Source organism: Lates calcarifer, linkage group LG18, assembly GCF_001640805.2.
Source record: "Lates calcarifer isolate ASB-BC8 linkage group LG18, TLL_Latcal_v3, whole genome shotgun sequence".
NCBI lineage: Eukaryota > Metazoa > Chordata > Actinopteri > Centropomidae > Lates > Lates calcarifer.
Window position 1 is genome coordinate 8,153,717 of NC_066850.1, and position 22,353 is coordinate 8,176,069.

Genomic DNA, 22,353 nt, shown 5'->3' on the forward strand with positions numbered 1-22,353 from the left:
CTAGACCAATATGGACCGCTTCTACACATTTGGGGCCTCCTTGTGTGTGGTCTGCCTTCTGCCTTCTGCAGGGAAAGACAGTCAAGTTGAGAAAGGAAAATCCAGACAGGACTAAACCTGCTCTTCTGCTATCTAATCCTTTTGTAGTCTTGAAAAGAAACAGCAAAAGATGAAGAGAAGGCAGAAGGAGAGAGCAGTTGAGGGAGGTTTTTTTCCGTGCTAAAAGTCATCCAGCGATTTGTCCTTTTGATCCAGGTGGGATCAAAATCAAGAGTTCAAGAAGAGAAGTGATGAGACATGAAGCTGACTGGAAACAATCTAGAAGGATGCATCAGCTTCAGTCAGTGCAGGTGTGATAGGTCTTTGATTAACCTCCCTTTGCTTACTTAAAGAATTCAAAAACAGCAAATAGATCCCTGTTGTAATATAACCACTAGAATAATGTTCAAACACAAGTGTCAAATTGGCTCCAAAAGATGTTTCAAAGATCAAATGATTTTAAAAGATTTTGCCCAAGTGTATCATCTTAACTTGGAACTGCACTGTCAGTAACTTCAGTTCATGACACAAATCAATGACTGCTGGCTCTGGAAATTTCAGATTTTGTTAGAGGCATCAAAGCGGAACTAAGTCTGGATTTACACAAGAATAGAGATCACTGAAATAAAGGCTTCATCCACATATCATCATTTCCATTCAAGGTTTAATCGGTGGTTTTTATGATCCAGACTAAATTACAACATGGAAGCAGATAGAGATGAGAGTCTTGCTTCACCAACAAAGCACATGACTGCTGCTGGAGACATTAGCTAATGCAGAAGTTAAACCTCCGACCTTCCTGCAACAGCATGACACAGTTTCTCTGAATACTTCACGTCACCCTGACGCCCTCCAGTCAAGATGATAAGATCTTGTTCACTGTGGGTTAAACAGACCCCCACTCCAACTCCACCTCTGCCCTAATTAGATTCAGCTTTGGCAACTTCTTTTCCTTTATCCTGTGAAATATCTCAATATCTTCTGGCTGGATTAGCACAAAATTTGGCACAGACATTCAAGGTTGCCAGAGGATATATCATGACAACTTTTGTGATCCACTGATTTTTCATCTGGCGCCACCATAAGGCTGACATTTGGGGTTTTAAGCAAAATGTCTGGACAACTACCGGACCAATCATCACAACATCTAGTAGAAAAATTCAGTTCAGTGACAAAACTGGCATAGTTATCAAAAATGTCAAAGTACTTTTCTGGCAACAGGCGGGCCCATCACCGACGGGGGGCACTGGGGTGTAATGCCCACCCATGCCCTCCAATTATGGACCCACTGACCTCCAACAGCAGCACTTAAAAGGAGTATAGCTGTCTCTGTGCTGTCAGTGTAGCTATCTTGATCACTTACTAACTTTGCAAGAAAATCATAGTGAGAAAACCATGAAAGAATCATAGTGCAACAGGTGCAGCAGCCTCTCAAAAAAGTAAAATCATTTAAATCATCCATCCCTGAATCCTTGGGTTCAGACGTCTGATACTGTAATGTGCAGTATTTCCATCATTTCCTATTATCATTTTTAATGATCTGAGTAGAGAAAAAATTAACAGGGGAAGTCGGATGCCCATCCAAGACATTTCCTCTGGCTATGGGACTGGTGATAGGGTTTTAAAAAAGCACCAGAGACTAGATGGAGCCCTTTACCTCCCACATAGTCCCCTCAAAGTACCCCCTTCTCTGTTTTTGGCCAGTAAAGTCCAATAGGCCCAGGTCCATTAAGGCAACCTAAACAAACCTAATCAAGATTTGTGGAATGGGGTTAAAACTGATGGAGGAGTTAGAAGAGATCACATTAGTGTGTGTGTGTGTATGTGTGGCCAGTGTTTTTTGTTTTTTCTGGGGGGGAGTCGGTGTAGAGTCTGAAAGAGAATGAATGACACAGAGTGTGAAAGAGGGAGAAAGGGAGTTTGTGTGCAGAGTTCTCAGCTAAGCTCCACACAGGACCTATCATTACCAGATGTCACACTTAGGGTGGCTGCCAGCCGAATCACTGCTTCTTGCCTTAAACTCCAACTCTCTGCCTTCTTCTCTTCTTCTCCTTCCTTGTTTCTTCTTTTCTCTCTTCACTCCCTCTCCCTGTCTCTCTTCTCCTGCACACTCTCTCTCCCTCTGTGTGTTTTTTTTTTTTTTTCTCGTCTTCCTCCCTTCTCCATTTCCAGCTGTTTTTGGAAGCACGCAGCGAGAACGGGGGAAGTTCTCCACCAATTGTTTCGGTCCTGAGAGGAGCTCGGCGGTCGGACCCCTCCCTCCTTCTGTCTCTCTCCCCTCTCTCTCCTCTGTGTCTCTGCCTCTCTTGCCCTCTCTCTCTCTCTCCCTCTCTCCTCCCCTTGTTGTGACAGAGCACACCTGCTTGATCTTGGCTGCACGCGCTCTGAGTCCAATTACCCCATAGGCCCTCGCAGCCACTTCACAGTCTCATCCCCCCACTCGACTGGATTTTGGGAGTCAAGATCACTTCTGCTCTCTTTGCCTTGCTTTTACTGAGAACAGGTAGGTTAATCCTTTAATTCTGTGAGAGGAGAGGAGTAGGGGTATTAATGGATGAACAGAGGTTAGGAATGAACGGATAGATTTCACTTTTGGACTAATTTTTAAAGAGGGAGAGAAGTCTTGAGAGGGTGACTCAGTTTTTGTTGGATTGTGACTTTCTGCATGAGTTCAAGCATCTATTATAATCTCTTCTTCATGATTTAAAAGCCACGTTATTTGCTGATGATATTATTTTATGTTATGAAAGGACTGCTTGGGTTTTTTGTTACATTTGTGCATATGTCTGTCTTTTTTGGGGGGTAGAATGATTTTAGTATACTTGATTCACTTCTTCACACATCATGTTGCCTCTACCTCTCTCTGCAGCCTTTGTGTGTGTGTCTGTGCGTGTTGTGTATATTCCAGATATTTTGCCAGGTCTTGTTCCCACAGCACTTCTTGGCTTTGTGATGAGAGACCTTAATCATTTCCAGTCCAATCTGCATACAGCTCAGTGAAAAGAGCAGCGGCTAGGGAAGGGGGTGTGGTGGTGCTGTTGATGCTGGTACCTGATTCCTCTGCCAAAAAACCCTTATTCTTCTGGCCCACTGTTAGTCTCCAAAGTATCCACCACCCTGAGTGCCATGTGATATTTTCTCAGTTTACTGTTTCGATTTTCAGTTTTTGTTGTTTTTTTTAATGTGTTGCTCTTTGTGGCAATTGACCAAGTGAAGTGTTTGGACACTTGTTTGTTGATTGTTTGGATGTAACCCATATGGAACAGCATTCCTCAAGTTAGATCCAAAAGTGTGTTCGTTTTTTACATGAAGTGAATTTGAACTGATATGCTTACAGAAAGACAAGAGGGATGGTATAAGTTGTTTGCTTCAACTTTTTTACATTCATTTGCTCCCTTTCTCTCTTTGTTTAGCTTTCTTTCACTCTTTTCTTTCTCACCCTGTGGCGTTTGGGTAGTCTACAGGGAAATGAGTGGGGGAAAAAAAGCTGAAACAACAATGAGGATTTCTTTGTGTTGATTCAGCCCATTACTGTTTGTCAAAGCTTTGATTGGAAAAGCTGTTTCTGGTGCTTCTCTCACTTTCCATTTCAGCAGTTCATTTGAGACTGCAACCAGACTGTTTTAACCCCAATCTCTTATCTGTCTGCTCCGCAGCTCTGTTACTCCTCAATATAAACCTTCTCTGCCCACTGTGGCATTCGCTGCTGTGTTTTCACAGGAGCAGAACAGGACCCAAATTGCTAGGGGCAACTTAAAGTGAGAGGCTTTGAAGAGGAGATGAAAAAAAGCTGTACCTGGCAACGCACGGTGCCATTAATCCCGTAATGGTACAGCTTCCTCTATCAAAGAGAGGTCTGAAGGCTTCCCGGCAAGCCACCACACAACTCTCAGCTAACTCATTACATCCTTTTTGCCAAGGGGGAAAAAACCTAATAAGGCTCAGCTGCACTGAATTGCACTGAGTGGACTGGAGTGAAACTGAACAAGGGAAAAACTGAGACAAACAAAATAGAATGAAAAGTGGAACTCAGAATAGAATGGAGGCTATAAGAAGCATAAGCACTATACTAAAATACACTCAGAGCAATAAAAGTGCCTCACTAGTTCATATTTTTGAGTTGAACTGAGCAGATGTTTAGCATTTGAACCAGGAATGAGTGAACGGAAGCTTTGGAGGAGACAAGGCCCAGATTTGCACTCCGGGGCTGCATTTTTTCCATCTGGACTTCAACTCTCTGGGTCAAAAAGAGCAATAGAACAATGGAATTGAATGGATATCAGCCATGAAGCCCCCCACCCCCCCACCCCCTTGCTCACTAGAATACCAGAAAGTTCCACATGTCAGTCTTTCTGGCCAAAGTTTTAAGGGTCAGACAGAGAGAGAAATACCATAAGCTATGGGAGGGAAGTCAGGGATGGAAGGAAAGAGTTTAAAATGGGAGGAGGAGATGGAAAGAGAAGAAAGGGAGAGAAGGTTGGGCAGTTCGTCCACGTCTGTGCAGCGCAGACTGTTGATAATGGGACTGAGGTTGATGGCAGGCCGACAGCTCTTCTCATGGAACAGCTGAAATGTGGTTTAACCACTTGCTGGCTTTCTCATGCTATGGCTCTCTACAACAGTCGTGCTTAAGAGACCCTAAAATGATCTTTCAATAATAACTTTTTATTTTTGCTGCTTAAAAAAAATTATATTGATTGTAGTGCTTAAAGGGAGCGCCTTGGGCTTTCTTGAAGCCAAAAACCTCCCATACAGGCATACATGGGACCATGGACGGCTATTTTCCAGACAAGACTCATTTGGCCTAACTCCTGTTACAAGAATGTTTTGGCTCTGAAACTGTTTTTTGGCTGTGTCTTTGCATATTTTCAGATGCACATGTTCTCACTCACAAAAATCCCCCGATATACAGTATCAGACATTTGCTGAAAATAATGACCACTGACTCCTCAGGCTGATGCCAAAGGAAAAGCTCATAAAGTTGCATTATCTTTTACATTTTAGCTTTTGTTATCAATCATATGTATGTGTCTGAGCATATGTGTTTAAGCAACCATGTGGGAGGGGAGTTCAGATTCATTTGCTGGTGGGTTAAAAGGGCCACACGTGTTTTAAATGTCCTGTGGCCTTGTAAATACCTTCCAGTGATTCATTGCTGACAGACGCTCTGCAAGGGGAGTCACAGACCTATGGAGAGTTAGACAGGAGGGGGGAGGTAGCGGATGGGTGGAGGGTGGGATGGTAGTCGGTGTTTGCTTTATATTGTTGACTTCATCACAACATGGTTTGATTTGCTGAAATCCAAACACCACGATGCCTGATGCTCTAATCTGTGTCTTTCATGCTGCAGACGTTTGAGTGAAAGATTTGTAAAGTTTGGTTGATGTGGTAATCGTTTTATCTTATTGATTTTCTAAGCTTGAGAGTTCCAATGAAAGGCTGCGACAAAGAGGAGAAAGTGACAAAAGCAGGGAGGAGGGAAAATTACTTTACTCCCTCATGCGAGCTCTGCTTCCTGTCTGGGATTCATTAGTAATGCTGGGGCCAGACTTGGGGGGGAAAGTGGAGGGAGGGATGAGAGAGAGAGATGAGACAAAAGAGGGAGACAGGAGAATTGACAAGGATGCCGCCACCACAGGAAATGTGAACCCCCGCCCCTTTTTTCTCTGTCAGACAAAGGATGATGAATCACAGGTTTCAGAGACACGAGAGATGAAGATAGAGATGGTTAGTGTACCATTTACCACATGTCCTTTTCTGGGATATGGTACACTGGAAATCCTCTGGAAATACAGACTAAACTTTATCACAGCTGCCTATGCTTATTACTTCCTGATACATTTTTTCTATACATACCATAGGTCTGTGTGCAGCGCTTCAACAGGCATCTGCTGACCATCCAAAGTCATTTCAGACTCTTTGGACAGCCTTGAACCAGCTATTGCCTGAAATGTGCAAAGTTAATCTTTTTCCTGATTCACCAGTGACTAAGGTTCAGAGAGACATGGCTTATGTTACAAACTTTCCAAGTACACGAACATCCTCATGCAAATCCTGTTTTTAAAAAGTCAGACATTACTTTTTCAGAAATAGGTCAAAAATAAAATGGCCAGATCCATCAGTGTTCACTGCTGTATGTGTACACTGTAAACTGAACAATGTGTGGTGTTTACTTTCTTTTTACCTCAGAATTACCTCCTGTCTTGCCTCAGATTTGTTTGAAGGTTTTTACCATGACATTTTTTTTCTATCGCAGTTCTTAAAAATCCATTATGTCTGATTGCGTACCAGTTAATGCCACATTTGCACTGATTAGTGTCAGTCTACTTCTTATGAATAAAGCTTGTCCCATTTTCATCTTGTAAACTGGCTTAGAGCCATGCTACGACGTGATACTGGCTGCGTTCCCCGAATGAAGCCACACTGAACTGACACACTATGAAATGAACTATGGTGAGAACAATTTAATCCAGTTGCTCTTTGTGAATATAGATGCATTCATGCAGACAAATGTTGACACTTGACAGTTGGTATAAGCTAAATATCAAAACCACTGTAACTATTATTTCAATGGGCAATCAGTTTGAAAAAGTCATCACTTTTTCCAAGCTACAGGGCACAAAAGTTAAACCTTTTGTAACATCAAGGCTTCATTTCCAGCATGGTGTGCTCACTAGGATTCCTCTGTGAGAGTGAAAATGATAACCTGAATGGTTTTTATCTCCTAAGTCATCTCAAAGGGATTTGAAATGTCCCCTTGCATGTACAGCTTGCATGGTCAAGTCATGTTCCAGCATGTGTTGTTTGAGTAGCCTGAGTTGTGTCTTCAGTAGATTCTTCAGGTTTGTGTGTGTGTGTGTGTGTGTGTGTATGGAGGTGGGGGCATCCTTGTGGAGCAGGCCATCCTGCACGGCCTGTGGACACATCAGAGCGGACTGGTAATGAAAGAACTGATGCCTGGGGCACAGCAGGTTGTCTCATGCAACATCCTGCTGGTTGTCTCATGCAACATGTGTTCTGTTTGAATTTAGAGTGACCTTCATGTTCACAGACAGACCTTGGATGACCATCTACCTATTATTTCATTACTCTTATATCGATACAAGGCCATAAATTTCCACTGTGCACAGCCGACCAGTTCCAAATCCAAAATCCCCAGACTCAATAACATTAATACCACTTTAAGTTTATTCTGCCACTGCGGTCACAAATTGTTAGTCAATGTCCCAAACGATAATCCCTGAAAATCTTATGTTCCTTTTTCCTAGTTTTATTTCAAAATCTTGTTTTATACCCATCATCAACAACTCCTGGGTCTGATTATGACTCACAAAGTAGCAGTAACTCTTTGTCTTTGCACTAATGACGCAGCCATTAACTGCTCCCAGAGTTTAATCTGCGATTGCTCTCTTTTCGTCCTCTCCAGTCTGGCTCACATTAAAAGCTGCTGAAATGTTTATGGACAAAGGTTGATGGATTGATGGTGGGATGCATGGAGAGCCATCTGAAACCCTGCTCAAATGCACATGTGCATGTATATCTGTTTATGTGCTTGTGGCCGTGGGTCAAGGCAGGGAGATAAGGTTCAGTAATCAGCAGTGAAAGCTCTGTTATTTTGAGTGCATTGCTATTCCTTCAAACAGAGCTGGTACACTGGCTCTGTAGATAATTCTGAATGTTCCAGCCTGTGAGACGTGCCAGATGTGAGGAGTTCACGACATGAGTACCACTATGAAAAGCTTGATAAACTGACTTACAAATACTTTCCAGTATTGGCAATGAATGTATCATACTACAGGACAAGCCCAACCTATCTGGCATCTAAACAGGATAAAATAAACCATCAAAGTCATCTACAAGCACTATTTGACCCAGGAGTGCTTTACATCCTTAAATCCAAAAAGACTCTTGAACATTCCTGCCAAGTCTGCAGACAAGGTTTTCGTTGGATTGAGCTTTCAGCTGCGCTTAGATAAGAGAGCCTGACACAGCCAAGATTACTCAATGTGTCAGAGATGAGAACAACGTGTCCTCTGGATCTATTGTGTGTCCAGACCAGGGCTCTTTGTTTCAGTGCCTCCCAGCTACACTACGTACTCCATGTTTCCAAGTGGAAAAACTGCATCTAGATGTTAAACATCCATGTGACACAATTCTAGGCTCTAAGTGCCGACTTATGAAATCACCCTTTTGAGTGTTTTTCAGGTTTTTCCACTTCATAGCAACAGAGCAAGAGTGAAACAGAAACATTTAAGAGGCAGAGATATCCTATCCAGCACAGGTCCCTTCTGAATAGAAGTGATTTCAAGTTCGGTCATACTGTATGCAAGCACTGTAACCACTGGACTGAAGCTGTACAGTGTGTCAAAGCGGTGGCTGTTTTGTGGACAAGGACTATAATTACAGCTTGTGAGGAGAGTCATTCTCAGCCGTGATCCCCATGACCTGATGTAACCCTAACCTGGATTTACACTACATCAGCACATCTCTTTGTCTTGCTTTCTCTCTTAGTCTCACAGAAACAGACCACTAGAGAAATTCTGAAAGATTTGAACAGTGCTTCTATTGCTTTCCACACGTACAGTTGGCTATGTATACGTATAAATGTACATGTACATGTGCACCTGCTTCAATACACTTAAAAACATGAATTTAACTCTTTACTTAGAATTAAGGATGAAGTTAAACAACACATAAGCATCATGCATAGGCACACATATACACCAGCCCAGAGTCACTTTCGTCTCTGTCCAACCGCTGGTTTTGGGTCAGTTTCATCATCCTGGTCATGATGTTAAGGTCAAGGTCTGCTGCAGGCCAGCTGCTCCCAAATCATTTGTTAGCAGCTGTGGCTCAAATCCGCCCTTCAATTATTGTGGCACAAAGAGGGAAGGAGCAACTTTTGGCTTTATGCATGACAAGCAGATTGCTAGGTCTTTGAGACTTATATATGTGTGTGTGTCTGTGTAAAAGGTCGGGGAGTTTGTGCGGATGTCCGCATTGGATTTGAGTTAGAGAGAGTGCGCATATGTGTCAAATAGGTTGTGGCTGTGTTTCAAAATAGACGACTGCATAAGGAAGCAGGATTCTCCCAGTGACTCCGGATGCTCACTTCTTTTGTTGTATTTTTTTTTGTCACACACTGACACCATAAAGTGCTTGGCCAACAAATGATCACTGTGATTCATTACTTTAGGATAGAAAATGTAGTACAGCGGTATACAGTGGCAGCCATGAAATGTCTCACGATGTATCCCCTGTGTATTACTGTAAAAGCTCATGCAGATGTTACTTATTCAGGAGCCAATGCTGCATCTTCCTCTGTTGTAAAAGTAAATTACACAGATCATCAATTTGGAGGAAAATTTTGATGATGAAACAACAGGACACATTACTAGTGAATCTTTTAGTATAGTGATTCCCAACATGGGGTGCCTCTACAGTTTCTGATTGTACGTGGAAGATTGTAGAGTAGCTCAAATTAGAGAAGTTTAATTAACTGAATCTTAATTAAGTCGGTTGTAACACCTGAACATTACGTACAATGATTAAGAGTGGTTACAAACTACTTTTTTTTACCAGAAAAAAGCTGGTGCAAGAGCTTTTTGCTAGCTGAATAAATAGCTATGTTTGAAATAACCAGCTAAAAGTACAGTTAGCTAAAAGTAATAGTTGAATGGTGAAAATAGCTAAAAAATATTAGATAAATGGTTTGAATAAATCAGGGTACATCTGATTTAAAAGAACAGAAGTGTTTTTGTTTGCTCTGTATTCCTTAATAACACCAAGTATCCCTTGTCCCTTCTGACAAGGTCATGTTGTATAATTTTCTCATTTGGCTTTGTACCAACCCCTCCTCTATCACCTCTCACCTTCTGCTGAAAACTCACCAGTTAAATAGCTTATTTGACCAACCTCACTAAATTGTTACACCCAAGTGTTTAACCTTCAAGACCCTTCCCCCCTGCCCTCCCCGTCTCACCTTTGCCCTCTGCCTCTCTGGACTTCAATCACTGTCTCTTGTTCCATCCAGCCTCCGTCCGCCTGTCTGTCTTTGAATCACTGAAAATCTATTTTCCCTCTTCTCTTTGCTTACTTTCCCTCCGGTTATAACATTAAATCAGTAACAGATAATTATACAGAGCAGATTAAAAACTAATCATAGGCTGACTATTTTCAAAGTGAATCCACCCAAACCTTTGATCTGCGTGTCCTCTCATCCTCCAGGCTCCCCGTTAACAGCACCATGAGGTCGGCCTGTCTCTCTCTGCTCCTGGTCACTGCCTGCTGGGCTCTGCCCTTCCGCCAGTCTGGTTTCCTAGACTTCATGATGGATGACGTGGGATCGGGTCTGCCTGATTTGCCAGATGTAGTCATGCCTGGGCCTGTCGCACCCGTTGGACCCAAGTGCCCTTTCAGATGCCAGTGCCACCTTCGTGTGGTCCAGTGCTCTGACCTCGGTAAGACGTGACATCTACTGAGGGTTCATCTAGTTGTTGTCTGTATCAGTGTATCCTCTATAGGGTTAGAGGTGAGCCTACCCTAGTAGTCACTTGGGGTTAAAGCTGACATTGAGCGAGAAGCGGGGTACACACTGAACAGATTACCAGTCTATCACAGGGCCAACAAAAATCCATTCACACCTGTGGGCAATTTAAAGTAATCAATTAACCTCACTTGCATGTCTTTGGACTGTGGGAAGAAACCAAAATACCCAGAGAGAGCCCACACAGGCAGAAGGAGAACGCACAGAAAAGCCTGAGGCAAGCCAGGGCTTGAACCCAGAACCTTCTTGCTGTGCTAACCACTGCATCTCTTGCTAATACTGGCCGGTGTGAGGTCACAAGCCTCTTGTTCACATCCATTTTCTTCATCCACATACAGGCTCCTCCAACCAGCTGAGCTCACTAAAATGGGTCAGATGCTGAGGTCAGATGGGTGTCTGCGCTAGTTTTACTGTACTTTTATTGTGCTGAGTGACATTACTGGTTTTTAAGGGCAGAAAAAGACACTGACTTTACAAGCCCACCCGTCTCCGCCATCCACCCAAACCCACGGGGTCATTCGAGGGGTGGATTATGTTTTGCATTAGTGTGAAGTCCCCCAGAGAACATGACACCAGTGATGATAAGTTAAATGCTTACAGATGTGAGTCTTATTTCACTTCCTGTAACAATTACACCATTTGCTCTCTCTGGGCAAATTGTTTTCTCTAACAGCAGTGAAGATTAAAGGATAGCCTGGAAAGTCCTGAACAAATCCTAGTACCTCAAATGTTCCAAAATGTATTTCTCAATGTAACAGTTATTCACCCAAACTACAATTACTCAGTCAGCTTTTTGCTTCAACACAGTCACAACAATTTACTCAATTGTCATCTTTGATGTTTAGAGTTTATCAATTCTGTCTAATCTGATGTATAGCATATACAAGAGCTTGAGTCATCTCACAAACCTTGTCAAAGAAAAGTCCCTGACCTCATTTATTCTTGTATATTACATAAAACTGCTTTGCTCTGCAGTTGGGTTTGATAGTTTTTTGGCTCTGCTTTTGTTTGCAAAGGGAGGGGCACAAACTTCAAGGAAACAGATGAAGGAGAGGGGGAGTGACACAGATGGACAAAATGGGAGGATAAAATTAAAAGAGACAGGCATAACCAGCTCAAAACCACTCACTTAGTAAGCTTAAGAGGGTTGAGTTAGCAGTTGACAACAATAACAGAAGGTGTGAGGAGTAATCAGAGAATACAGACAGGCAAATCCAGATGGACAGGTGGCTGAAGAGTCAGAGCGACAGACAGGCAGTCAAAGACAGACAGTTGGAGAGAGTGGTGTCCAGGAAAAGACTGGTTCCATTACATCAGTGCTCCAGCCGGGGCCCCAGTCATCAGCAGCAGCACTTTCCCCCAAGAGATGCAGCTCCATGGCTGGATTCTCAACTTCTGCATCAGCAATGTTGGCCCCAAGCTTCCATCTGTTCCCCAGACTCGCTGGCATGCGCACAAACACACACTCAGACACATGCACACACACACAGGAATAAACATATGTATATATTTGGACACACATGCACACATGCAGGCCCGAGCAAGGCTGAAAGAGTCTGCTCACCATCCCAAAGTGCTCTTTAGCTTTTGTAGATGTGGATTTTTCTCAGTGAGTTTGCAACTGGCAGGTTGACAGATAAAACATTCAGGAGAGAAAATTTAGCCTAAGGTTAAAATGACTTGTGATTACATTGCCAGTTCTGTTAGAAAGAGGTTTTGCTGATCAATGGACTAAAACAACAGCCTTTTGTTCTTGGTTAGACATGTAAAGTTTTACCCTTATGCCACATTCAGCAAATTCTCTCATTAAAAGCACATTTATTTTATGTGCGGTGACCGTGTGAGGTGTGTAGTCATCTCTACCCACACTTCCGAATGATGATGCAGCCAGATCAACTTGTCTTGCCCGGTCACAGCGCCAAACAAGGAGAGAGGATATTACATAAACACTGTCATTAATGCTTGGAAGTGCTGAAAATGAGTCCAGCCCAGTCCAAAGTAATCATTTGCTTGATATCCCAATCACTTGGTTCTAAAATGGAGTGATTAATAGTGACTATAATAGTGGGAGCGAGAGCTAACGTCCCAGTTCTGCTGTTCTTCTCCCTGCCAAGTGGCGATCAGCTGAAAAGCGAGACGCTGACTGGAACATGACTTTTAAATAATTTATACCAATTCGTCAGTTCATGTTATTGTCATCAGCACATGAATCTTTAATGTGGCGCTAATCATTTTGTTTCCATCTGACCAAGTATTTGAAAAGCTATAGTGGCGGAGTAGATCTGATAACTGGATGTCACTCCGTTTTTAATTTAACAATACAGTGAACAGCTCATTTGCATTTTCCACCCATTGTTTTCCTAATTTTCTGTCACAGGAAGCAGGAGCTAATACATAAATGCATAAAATCTGGGGTGAAAATTTAGCTTCTAAGCTTTAGTTTACTGAGCAAATCTGGGTAATATTTGAGAAAGCGCCATTAAAAAATAAAATAATTTTCTGTACATTTTGACATATGACATATCTTTATCTGTAACTTCTCAGTGAAGCCACATTCACGATAACAGACCCATTTAAACTGTTAACAGTGGCTAGAAAAAGTCTGCTGAAGAGTATTCCAGCTATTTGGTTTGCATTTCCATAAAGATGTGGAACAGATGATAAAAAGAATAGTAAAAACTGAAGCAGCAAAGGCTGAGAAAGTCTGAGAGAAGAACAATTAAAAAAAAGAATGTGTGTGCAAGTATAGAGGTACGCAGTATGGTGCTGTAATGATGGCAGTGACCACAAACAGCTGTGATGGTTTGTGGGTCATCCACTCCCGAGTTGGAAAAGCTGACAGAAAAGCAAACCTAGCTGGAAGTAATGTTTGGGTGAGCCGAACAGAAGTCGTCACAAGCTTTTAAGACAAAATGTGTCCAGACATATGTATGTGGACTGGAGATACGGAGTGTAAGCTTCTTTGTTAAACAGTTTATTCTACGCCTCTTCCTCTGAAATGTAAACTGCGCATTATGAATCTCGGTGTATTTTTTGTGTTGCCACGGATGCATAAGAGCATACGCAATAACTCCCAGCTGTTTTCTCTCAGTTTTTTTAAAAGCAGTCCACTCAACCAAACAGTCTTTCACTTCAGATGCCATTTTCTATGTCACATCAGCCATGACGTGCCATGCTAAAGTCCAAGCAAAATGATTTAGTGTGAGCTCAGTGTCCAGGTATGCAGTCGCTTACTTACTCCAAAGGAAATTTGTTTTAAGGTCCATTTCCACCATGTGTGCCTCGGAGCACATCAAACAGTTATTTGGTTCCTTTGGAATGTCACCATAAACCCCACTCCGCATAAGTCCCTATCATTGAGACTTTATGTAGCATGCTTTGTTGACAAAGAAGACCTTGCTATTTCAGAGTGTCGCTACTGTAAAATCCCATTACTGTTTCCTGCTCCTCCAAATTGGATTCTCTGTCTGTTTGAGTATGTGCAGTCCATAGCTGTAAGAGCTTAAAGTCCCTGAAAACTTTATTTTAAATCCAAAGTACTTCTCTATAGCATTACACCTCAGCAAACAACAACAGTCAATGTTTATGTTCAGAAAAAAAAAAACACCCTTAGGCACTAGTTTAAGTAGATTAGCTGACTTTCTGAGCGTTAGTCAGAGCCGTGTGGGTGTTGTGTGATCACACTTGACTGACAATGCCAGCAGCAAAAGCAAGCAACCAAACAACTGTCATCAGATGCTCATAAAAACTCTGATTGGTTCATGGAAATATGTGACATCACCTTTTTCCAGCAAAGGCCTGCCCACTTCAAACTTGTAAGAAAAGCAAGACATCTCTCAATAGAAACAGTTTTAACTTTGGCAGAAATGTTTGTATTCATGTAGAACCATGACTGATTTGTTTTTGCCTTGAAAATGTAGCTTCAGTTTCAGTTTTTATGAATGTAGCCATTATGTGTATATTTAAGAGTATTAAACAGGGCTGTCATTTTAAAATGATTCAGCAATGAAATGCAACTCACAGTTTAAGCGTTAGCATTGGCTCACGCTAGCTTGCGACAGCTGATAAAATTAGCTTGCCACAGTTACTTTTTAAGCTGAAAATCAACAGCCATCGAGTTAAATGCTGGATTTCGATAACATCTGTGCAAAATCAAATACCCATTTTCAAAATTACTGTGACTTTCCAATGTTGAATCTGCAAGAGTCAGACATAAACTGACTATCAAAGAATCCAACTATGCTCAAGCAGTAGCCATTTTGTATCCATTTCCTGTCGAGGTCAGTGTGGTAAACCTCTCATCACCTGAACCAGGGCTGTCACCATCTCATGTCAAACTTAGTTTTCCACCATCCATCATTCTTAAAGATTTATTGCATTTGGATGCTGCTAACCCACATACAGTACTGTACATTTAATTAAAACATGTCTCATAAAAATTCACCGCCAGGTCTGAAGACAGTTCCTGGGGATATCCCTGACGACACCACTCTGCTCGACCTGCAGAACAACAAGATTACTGAGATCAAGGAGAATGACTTCAAGAATCTCAAAGGACTGCATGTAAGAGACATATTACTTCCATCTGAGCTGTGTGTCTGTTCACTGTGTATAATTCCTAATGTTATGTAACGTGTGTGCTTATGTAACGAATACACTTACCACAACCCCTCTTCAATATGAAAACTTGATGATCCCCATGCAACCAGAGAAAAGTGTTTCAGGATGCTGCCTGGGAGGAAGTTATAACTATTTATATATATGTGCCTGTCTGCAGATTATTACCAGCTTTGATAAGTGTGTTGCCAAAACACTGTCAAAACAGCAGCTCACGGAGCAAAACCCAGTCATTCACCATGAAGCATGGGCCCCACGTCACCTTCCACCCAAACTCTCTCTTCCTCCTCCCCCTCCATTTAGCCTCTGATAACACTTTTGTCCTGCCAGCTTTACCATCTAGAAAGTGAATCTCCCCACCCCCGTCTCCAGGTGCATGGAAACTATTCACCCGCAGGCCTAACAGCTTCACAGCCTCACACCTCTGAGCTCCTGTAGCTTTCTCACTTGCAATAAATACCTCTGTCTGACGGCCATGGCCGTTTCCACTGTAATGTATCTGGCCTCTCAAGGGAAATAGACCACATACTTTACACTGACTCATATCATGTGGAACAGCAAGAGTGAGATTCCTCTGAAAATGCATTGGGGATAACTCATAAGAGGCCTTGAACTTGGCCATCCATCTTGACAGAGCAGGCACCGGGTTGGAGTGTCAAACAGCTGCTCAGCTCAAAATGTCTTGTTTTTGTTGAATCTCATCTGGAAAGAACAGCATTTTTTAACAGTCCCATGGTGCATTTGTAGCAATGAATGTTTCTGAGTGGTTGAAGTGGAATGACAGTGAAAGCCACTAAGGTGTAAAGTTTCAAATAAAGTTCAAATTCCATAATAACAGAACGTTAAACACTGATGTGAATTTAAACAAGAGCAGACTGGATTTGGAAACAACTGCTGTAAACTAATACCACTAGTTTTGATTCCACTTCACTGGTGCATTAAATGCTTCATGCCAGACTGAATTCCTTGAATTGACTCTTTTAATGCAGTGTTTTCACTAACCTGAAGTGTTAAAAACTCCACTACACCAAGCAGCATTTCATCTCCCTGCTTTTCCTCCTCATAGGCTCTGATCCTGGTGAACAACAAAATCACCATTATCCATGCCAAGGCCCTGAGCCCTCTGACCAAGCTGCAGCGCCTCTACCTGTCTAAGAACATGCTAAAGGACGTGCCAGCCAACATGCCCAAGAGCCTGCAGGAGCTGCGCATCCACGAGAACGAGATCACCAAGATCAAAAAGGCCTCCTTCCAGGGCATGTCCCATGTCATTGTCATGGGTATGTAATATAAATATTTTCAAAAACACTTCCTGATTTGTTTAAGTATGGGAGAATTTATTTGGAAAGCACAAGCAGTTGGAGGAGGAATGACAGAGGATGGTACATATTTTTCCACCTTTTTAGGAGCTGTACCTTTGTTTGAACTAGAAGAACCAGGGTCTAAATTTAGCTCCTAGGAACAAAAAGTTCCTGCTCAGACAAGCAAACAACATGATGATTCAGTTTTTAGTTTTGATCTTAGGCCTCCCTATTTCCTGGAATTATTTGGTCAAGAAGGGGAGACAGAGTCCTCCTCTGAGGTGACACATAGACTTTGCTGCACTTTCTACAAACACACATATAAAGATCCCCTTTCAAGCTTTGTTCAGTGTTGATCAGAGATTAATTCTTTTTGGTTTTAAGATTAATTGAAAAAATGAAGCACAACAAAGCTGCTGTTTTGGTACATAGTTTGCAAGAAACACAATGAACCCACTCACATGCTGAAAGTAAGTGTATGTGAACACATAACATTATCCAGGTTACACTGGTGCACATCAATAGCTGTAATGGCCTTTACTGTGGAGTATGTAAACCTAATTAAGTCATTTTATATATCAATAAAGTACAAGGTCCGTTTTCATTTTGGAAGAAGAGGCTTATGTAACCACAACAAGTATGTAGCTGATTGTCTTTCAGGACCTGAGATAAAGTTTGATTCATTTTGTCTCACTGCAAAGACCTGATTTAAAACTCCACAGTTTATCTCTGACTTGTAAAGCTTCCTGTTCCGCAAATTAAAAAGCGACAGTGTCATTGCTCAACTAAAGCAGAAAGTGTGTATTCACTCAATTAAAATGCAAGTGATATGAGAGTTATGATCCCGCTGTGACAAATCTGGGAATCTGGCATGGAGAAAGGCTGCATTGCAAACACAAACTGTTCTCCTGCCCAAGTCTTTGTTTATTCATGACTCAGCTCTATGTTCCCGTAAAACACCGGGAGGGGAATTAACTTCATAGACGTGATCCATTACTGCTGTTCTCTCTTGCTTTCTCTTCTCCTTTCTGTGGTCTCAAACTTTTTTTTATTTTTTAAATTTTTTTCAGAGCTCGGGTCCAACCCTCTGAAGAGCGCTGGAATTGAAGGCGGTGCCTTTGCTGACCTGAAAAGGGTCTCTTACATTCGCATTGCAGACACTAACATCACAGAAATCCCCAAAGGTACAGTAACACTGATATCGTTTTCCACACATAATTCCTAAATTAGGGGATTTGGCTTAATCCGGGTTTTATCCAGTGAGGTTCAACCAAAAACAACCATCTTCTATCAAAAGACTGCATGCCTGGATTTAAGTCTACACTGAAACAATGGGCTCAAATTGAAAAAAAAAAAGACACAAACTTTGCTGCATAGTTATTCAAAACTATCATATCTCATGGTGGGAACATGTCAGTGTATTTAGTAAAATGATACATGTAATGAGAAGCCTTGGCAAAATAATTTGATTTGACATACTTGGAAATAGCCACTGCTTGAAATTGAAGATCGCAAATTGCTACAACTCTCGGCTTCATATAAGCCGCAGAGGTGCAAAGGTATAACTATGTTTTAAGTCACTGATGGTAATCCTTGTCTTGTGGGTTGCCAGGTCTGCCCAGCTCTCTCTCTGAGCTCCACCTGGATTCAAACAAGATCACCAAGTTGACAGCTGACAGCCTCAAAGGCCTGAAGAACCTGGCTAAGTACTCAAAATCATGATTCTCTTTTTAAAAACAAGAATCCATATTCACCATATGAGTTTTAAAGGTAGACTGTGTAGCTTTTGCTGAACAGTGCCTGATGGGACAATTGCAGTTAGCTAAGTTAACTGCTAAAAGCTACTGGTCATACTGGACCAAGTATGATTGTGGTGTGAAGCACGTTGCAATTTATTGCTGATAAATTCAGCTCTTCATTCGTAAGTGGAACGTGTTATTTGCGTTACTTCCTTTCAAAGGTTACAGAGTCTCGCTTTAAAACTTCACTTATTTCTCCTCTTGTTTATGTTATCTCAGTCTTTCATGCTGTCTTGTGTTTTTATTTTCTGGTTTGACATGTATCAGCTTTACTTGGAAAGCTAGTTCTGGCATTACCACTTATCTGATTAACTAAATAACAAAATGTAAGACCCAAACAGTAGTTTCTGGATAATCAAAATAACTGGTTTGCCCATAAAATTGGTTACACTGTGTTTATAAGATCACTGTTCAGACTGTGCCAAAAGATGAATTACCACGTTACAACAAAGATGGCTTTGTTTCAGCATGAGTAGAGTATGTTTACCTGTTGGTTTTTTAAAAGTATTTTAATGGCCAAAGAGAATTTTGACAGCACGAGAAACACTGATCTCAGTATCACAGTTTCTCTGCTCATTCATTTGTTCCTCTACACATTTGCACATCTCCACGTCTCATCCATGTGCTGATTTTTCTCGCAGGCTGGGTCTGAGCTACAATGAGATCAGCTCTGTGGATAACGGCACACTGGCTAACGTCCCCCACCTGCGAGAGCTGCACCTCGACAACAACGCTCTGACCAGCGTTCCTCCCGGCCTGCCCGACCATAAGTACATCCAGGTACGGTACCTCACAACAACATCGCCGGAGGATTGTTATTGCAACCATTTAGTTCCAGCAAATTAACTCTGCTCGAGCATTATAGTTATGTTATTTATTTTCTTATGGTGTGATCACACACAGGTCATTTTCTCTGATAGGAACCATGCTGGAAAAGTTTACTGTGCTGCATTTTTGCATTTGGTTTGTTTAGGTTCACACTGTCCAATTACAAGTCAACCAAGGCTTCTATAACAAAAGTCACATGGATTCATTTAGTTTGTTTATTGAGTAGGGTGTTGGTAGCCTGTCATACTATAGTATTACAGATTTTGGAAGTAGGGGGGAGTGTAAACAGACCTGATTCCAGGCCCTTTAACTTTAACTTGGTTTAAGTTAATTTCATCATTTCATTAGGTTTCTCAAGCCTGAGTAACTGCTGCATCAATCCCATCCCCATATAACCTTTTGGGGTGATGTCCTGTAGTAGAGTGTGATCATGTATTCATTCCAAATGAACTGCAGCTCTGTACACCTGTCAACCACCTTTTTGCAGTTATTTTGTGAGCGCCCAAATTTTAATGACATTGTCAGCAGACATAACAAACCAAACTGAGGGAAGAAATGATCCAGTTAAGAGTTTGGAGAAATAGCTCACTGTTGTGCACCGTTACTAAAGTGAAGTTTCTCCCAGTACATTGTAGTACTCAATAGCCGAGAAGACACATGGTTTAAATATGAATGTGGGAATATTTGAATAGAACAGCCAACATTTTCTATATTATAAAAACAGAATAATACAAATAATATAAAGCTGAATTTAAGATGAATTTAAAAAACAAATACTATAACATCAGAAGAACGTCAAACCTCCATGAAGAGACTACAACATGGTTGTACTGAAAGCAGGTGCTCAGGAAGGTTTTTATTTTAGGAACTACATACCCAAAGGGACTTTAATGAAATGTTTAGTTTTTCATGTTTTTGTGATCTTTCCATTTTTTTTGTATGTTCCATTATATATTATGCCTATTGTAATTCATTATGATCATTCTCAGTGTATAGTTTGTTGTTTTTAGACCTGGTGGCTTTGCTAGCTGTAATTAGCCTTATATTGTTTGTCCCTGTGAGTTTGTGGCACTTCCCTCCTCTCAGTCGTGCATGATGAAGGCAGCTGTTCACCAAACATATTGCATAGCTGCATGATGTTTTTAGCCACTCTTATGTTCATATATGCTTTTTATGAGCCTTGGCTTTTCGTACGTATGTAAAACTCTATGCTATTTTACATCCTTATTTTACATCCTGAAGAGGAAAAAACTCCATTTGGCTTTCTTGAGCTGTTATTATTCATTTGCTGACTTATCATTATCTTCTTTATCTGCTTTATTTTGGAAAAACTAAATTATTGCCATCCAAGTCCGAGTCAGTGACCAAAGGTTGTCATTATTTAAATCCCTTCTCTAGGTGGTCTACCTCCATGTCAACAAGATTGCTGCTGTGGGAACAGAGGACTTCTGTCCTCCTGGCTTCAACACCAAGAAGGCCATGTACTCTGGCATCAGCCTGTTCAGCAACCCCGTGCCTTACTGGGAAGTTCAGCCGATCACCTTCCGTTGCGTCTTCGACCGCTCCGCCATCCAGCTCGGCAACTACAGGAAGAAGTAGAGCGTCCCGCGCACATCTGCATGGAAGTGTGTGTTTGTAAATGAGTGTGTGAAAGTTTTGTAAGCGTGCGTGTTTGACCACGGCCCCACAACACTGACCCCCTACCAACACTGCCTCCCCACAAACAATGATGTCATTAATCCACGCACTCATTTCAAAACTTTAGTGGACATGGACCTCAAACACAACATATCATTTTCATTATTTAGCTTTGAGGTTGGTGCAACAGTAGTACACACAGCTTAACAGCAAACACCAGCATACTATGGTGATGCTCTCACACACAGCACATCATTCATAGGACCAATTTAGCAAACATTAACATTGCAAATATGTTCTTACAATCATGCTGTAACATCATTGTACATAATATGTGCAGTTCATTCAGAGGACAAATTGAAATTCAGAGGTGAGCCCTAACCAAAAAGATTTGAAATCTCACTCAGTGGAAGATGTTTTAAATCCCCATTTTTCAACCGTAATCCATTGTATAACTTTTAAGAAAGCTGGCCTGTAGAGCAGGCAGCAAGGGGTTAACTTGTGTTTTACAATACCTTTAACAACTGGTATACTAGAATGTACTAGATATTACCTGTGTACTAGGAATAGCATTCAGAGTGTAACATTACCACGCTGCACTCCATGAAAGAACTCCGAGTTTCTATTTGTATTGTACTCAATTCAAGTAGAGATAAAAGCAACAGTGACTTCTATCACATTGTGATTTCTTGTGCTTACTTCAGTGTTGATTTAGTTCTGGGTGTTTTTACACTTTCTCTTCATCACATTCCATCCCCTGTTTCTCTCCTAGTGTATGTTGTTCCATTAAAAAAAAAACAAAAAAAAAACAAGGTGAAAATAGCTTCTAAAAAATGTAGAATAAACCATGTATGTTTTAAAACAGAAGCCATTCCCAAAGATTTATATGCATGCTCTTATTTTTTTTCCTTTCAACTTGAACTTGGTGCTTTCAGGAATCTCTTGTTAATGCGTGTATGTATGTCTCTTGTTGTTTCCATGCCCTTTATTTCCTTTTTTTTTTTTCAAGAGTAAAGAAAAATTGGAGGCTGTATGTGGACTGGCATGCCCACAGCACCCATGTTGGTGTGAATGTTGTATGTATAGACGCTGTATATAAATGCTGTATAAAAAAACCTCTCCTCGCTTAAAGGCACAAGCACTTACCATAGCTCAGACTTAATATATCAGCAAACAAAGGTGTTCCTCTTTTTTCCGGAGCAGGGGCTCCAGCTAAGGTGTCCTGAACAAAATAAAAATACTAATGGAAAAAGTAGCAGTTTTTTATGGATGTAATAACCATAAGCTTGCATATTATCAATGACGTGCACGGATATTTGTGCATCCCAGTCACTGGATGGTACTCCAGTAGCTACAGCACAAATGCAATTAGGGCAGCGGCTTCCTGGCGAACAAGGTCAAGAGGAGGCACAGGTAAAATGTACTGAGAAACAGGTGAGAAACCTTCACCATTCCTTACACACAAGAAACATTACATGAAAGTGTCTCATCTAACAAGGAACCTATCAATGATAGAAAACCTTGACAAAGACTGGAAAGGCTGCCTTGATTGGCTCAATCAAATGTTTTGAAGTTTTTCTGTCTA

The 22,353-nt window shown here is 41.4% G+C and overlaps 1 protein-coding gene across 1 annotated transcript; it reads left to right on the plus strand.

The window, feature by feature from the left end:
- Positions 1-2,245: 2,245 nt before the first annotated feature.
- Positions 2,246-22,023, plus strand: dcn (decorin). The gene is made up of 8 exons (XM_018685629.2): positions 2,246-2,542; positions 10,267-10,499; positions 15,036-15,148; positions 16,269-16,482; positions 17,574-17,687; positions 18,116-18,209; positions 18,944-19,082; positions 20,529-22,023. The coding sequence occupies exons 2-8, from the start codon at positions 10,286-10,288 to the stop codon at positions 20,727-20,729; spliced, it is 1,089 nt and encodes a 362-aa protein (XP_018541145.1). The 5' UTR covers positions 2,246-2,542; positions 10,267-10,285; the 3' UTR covers positions 20,730-22,023.
- Positions 22,024-22,353: the final 330 nt, after the last annotated feature.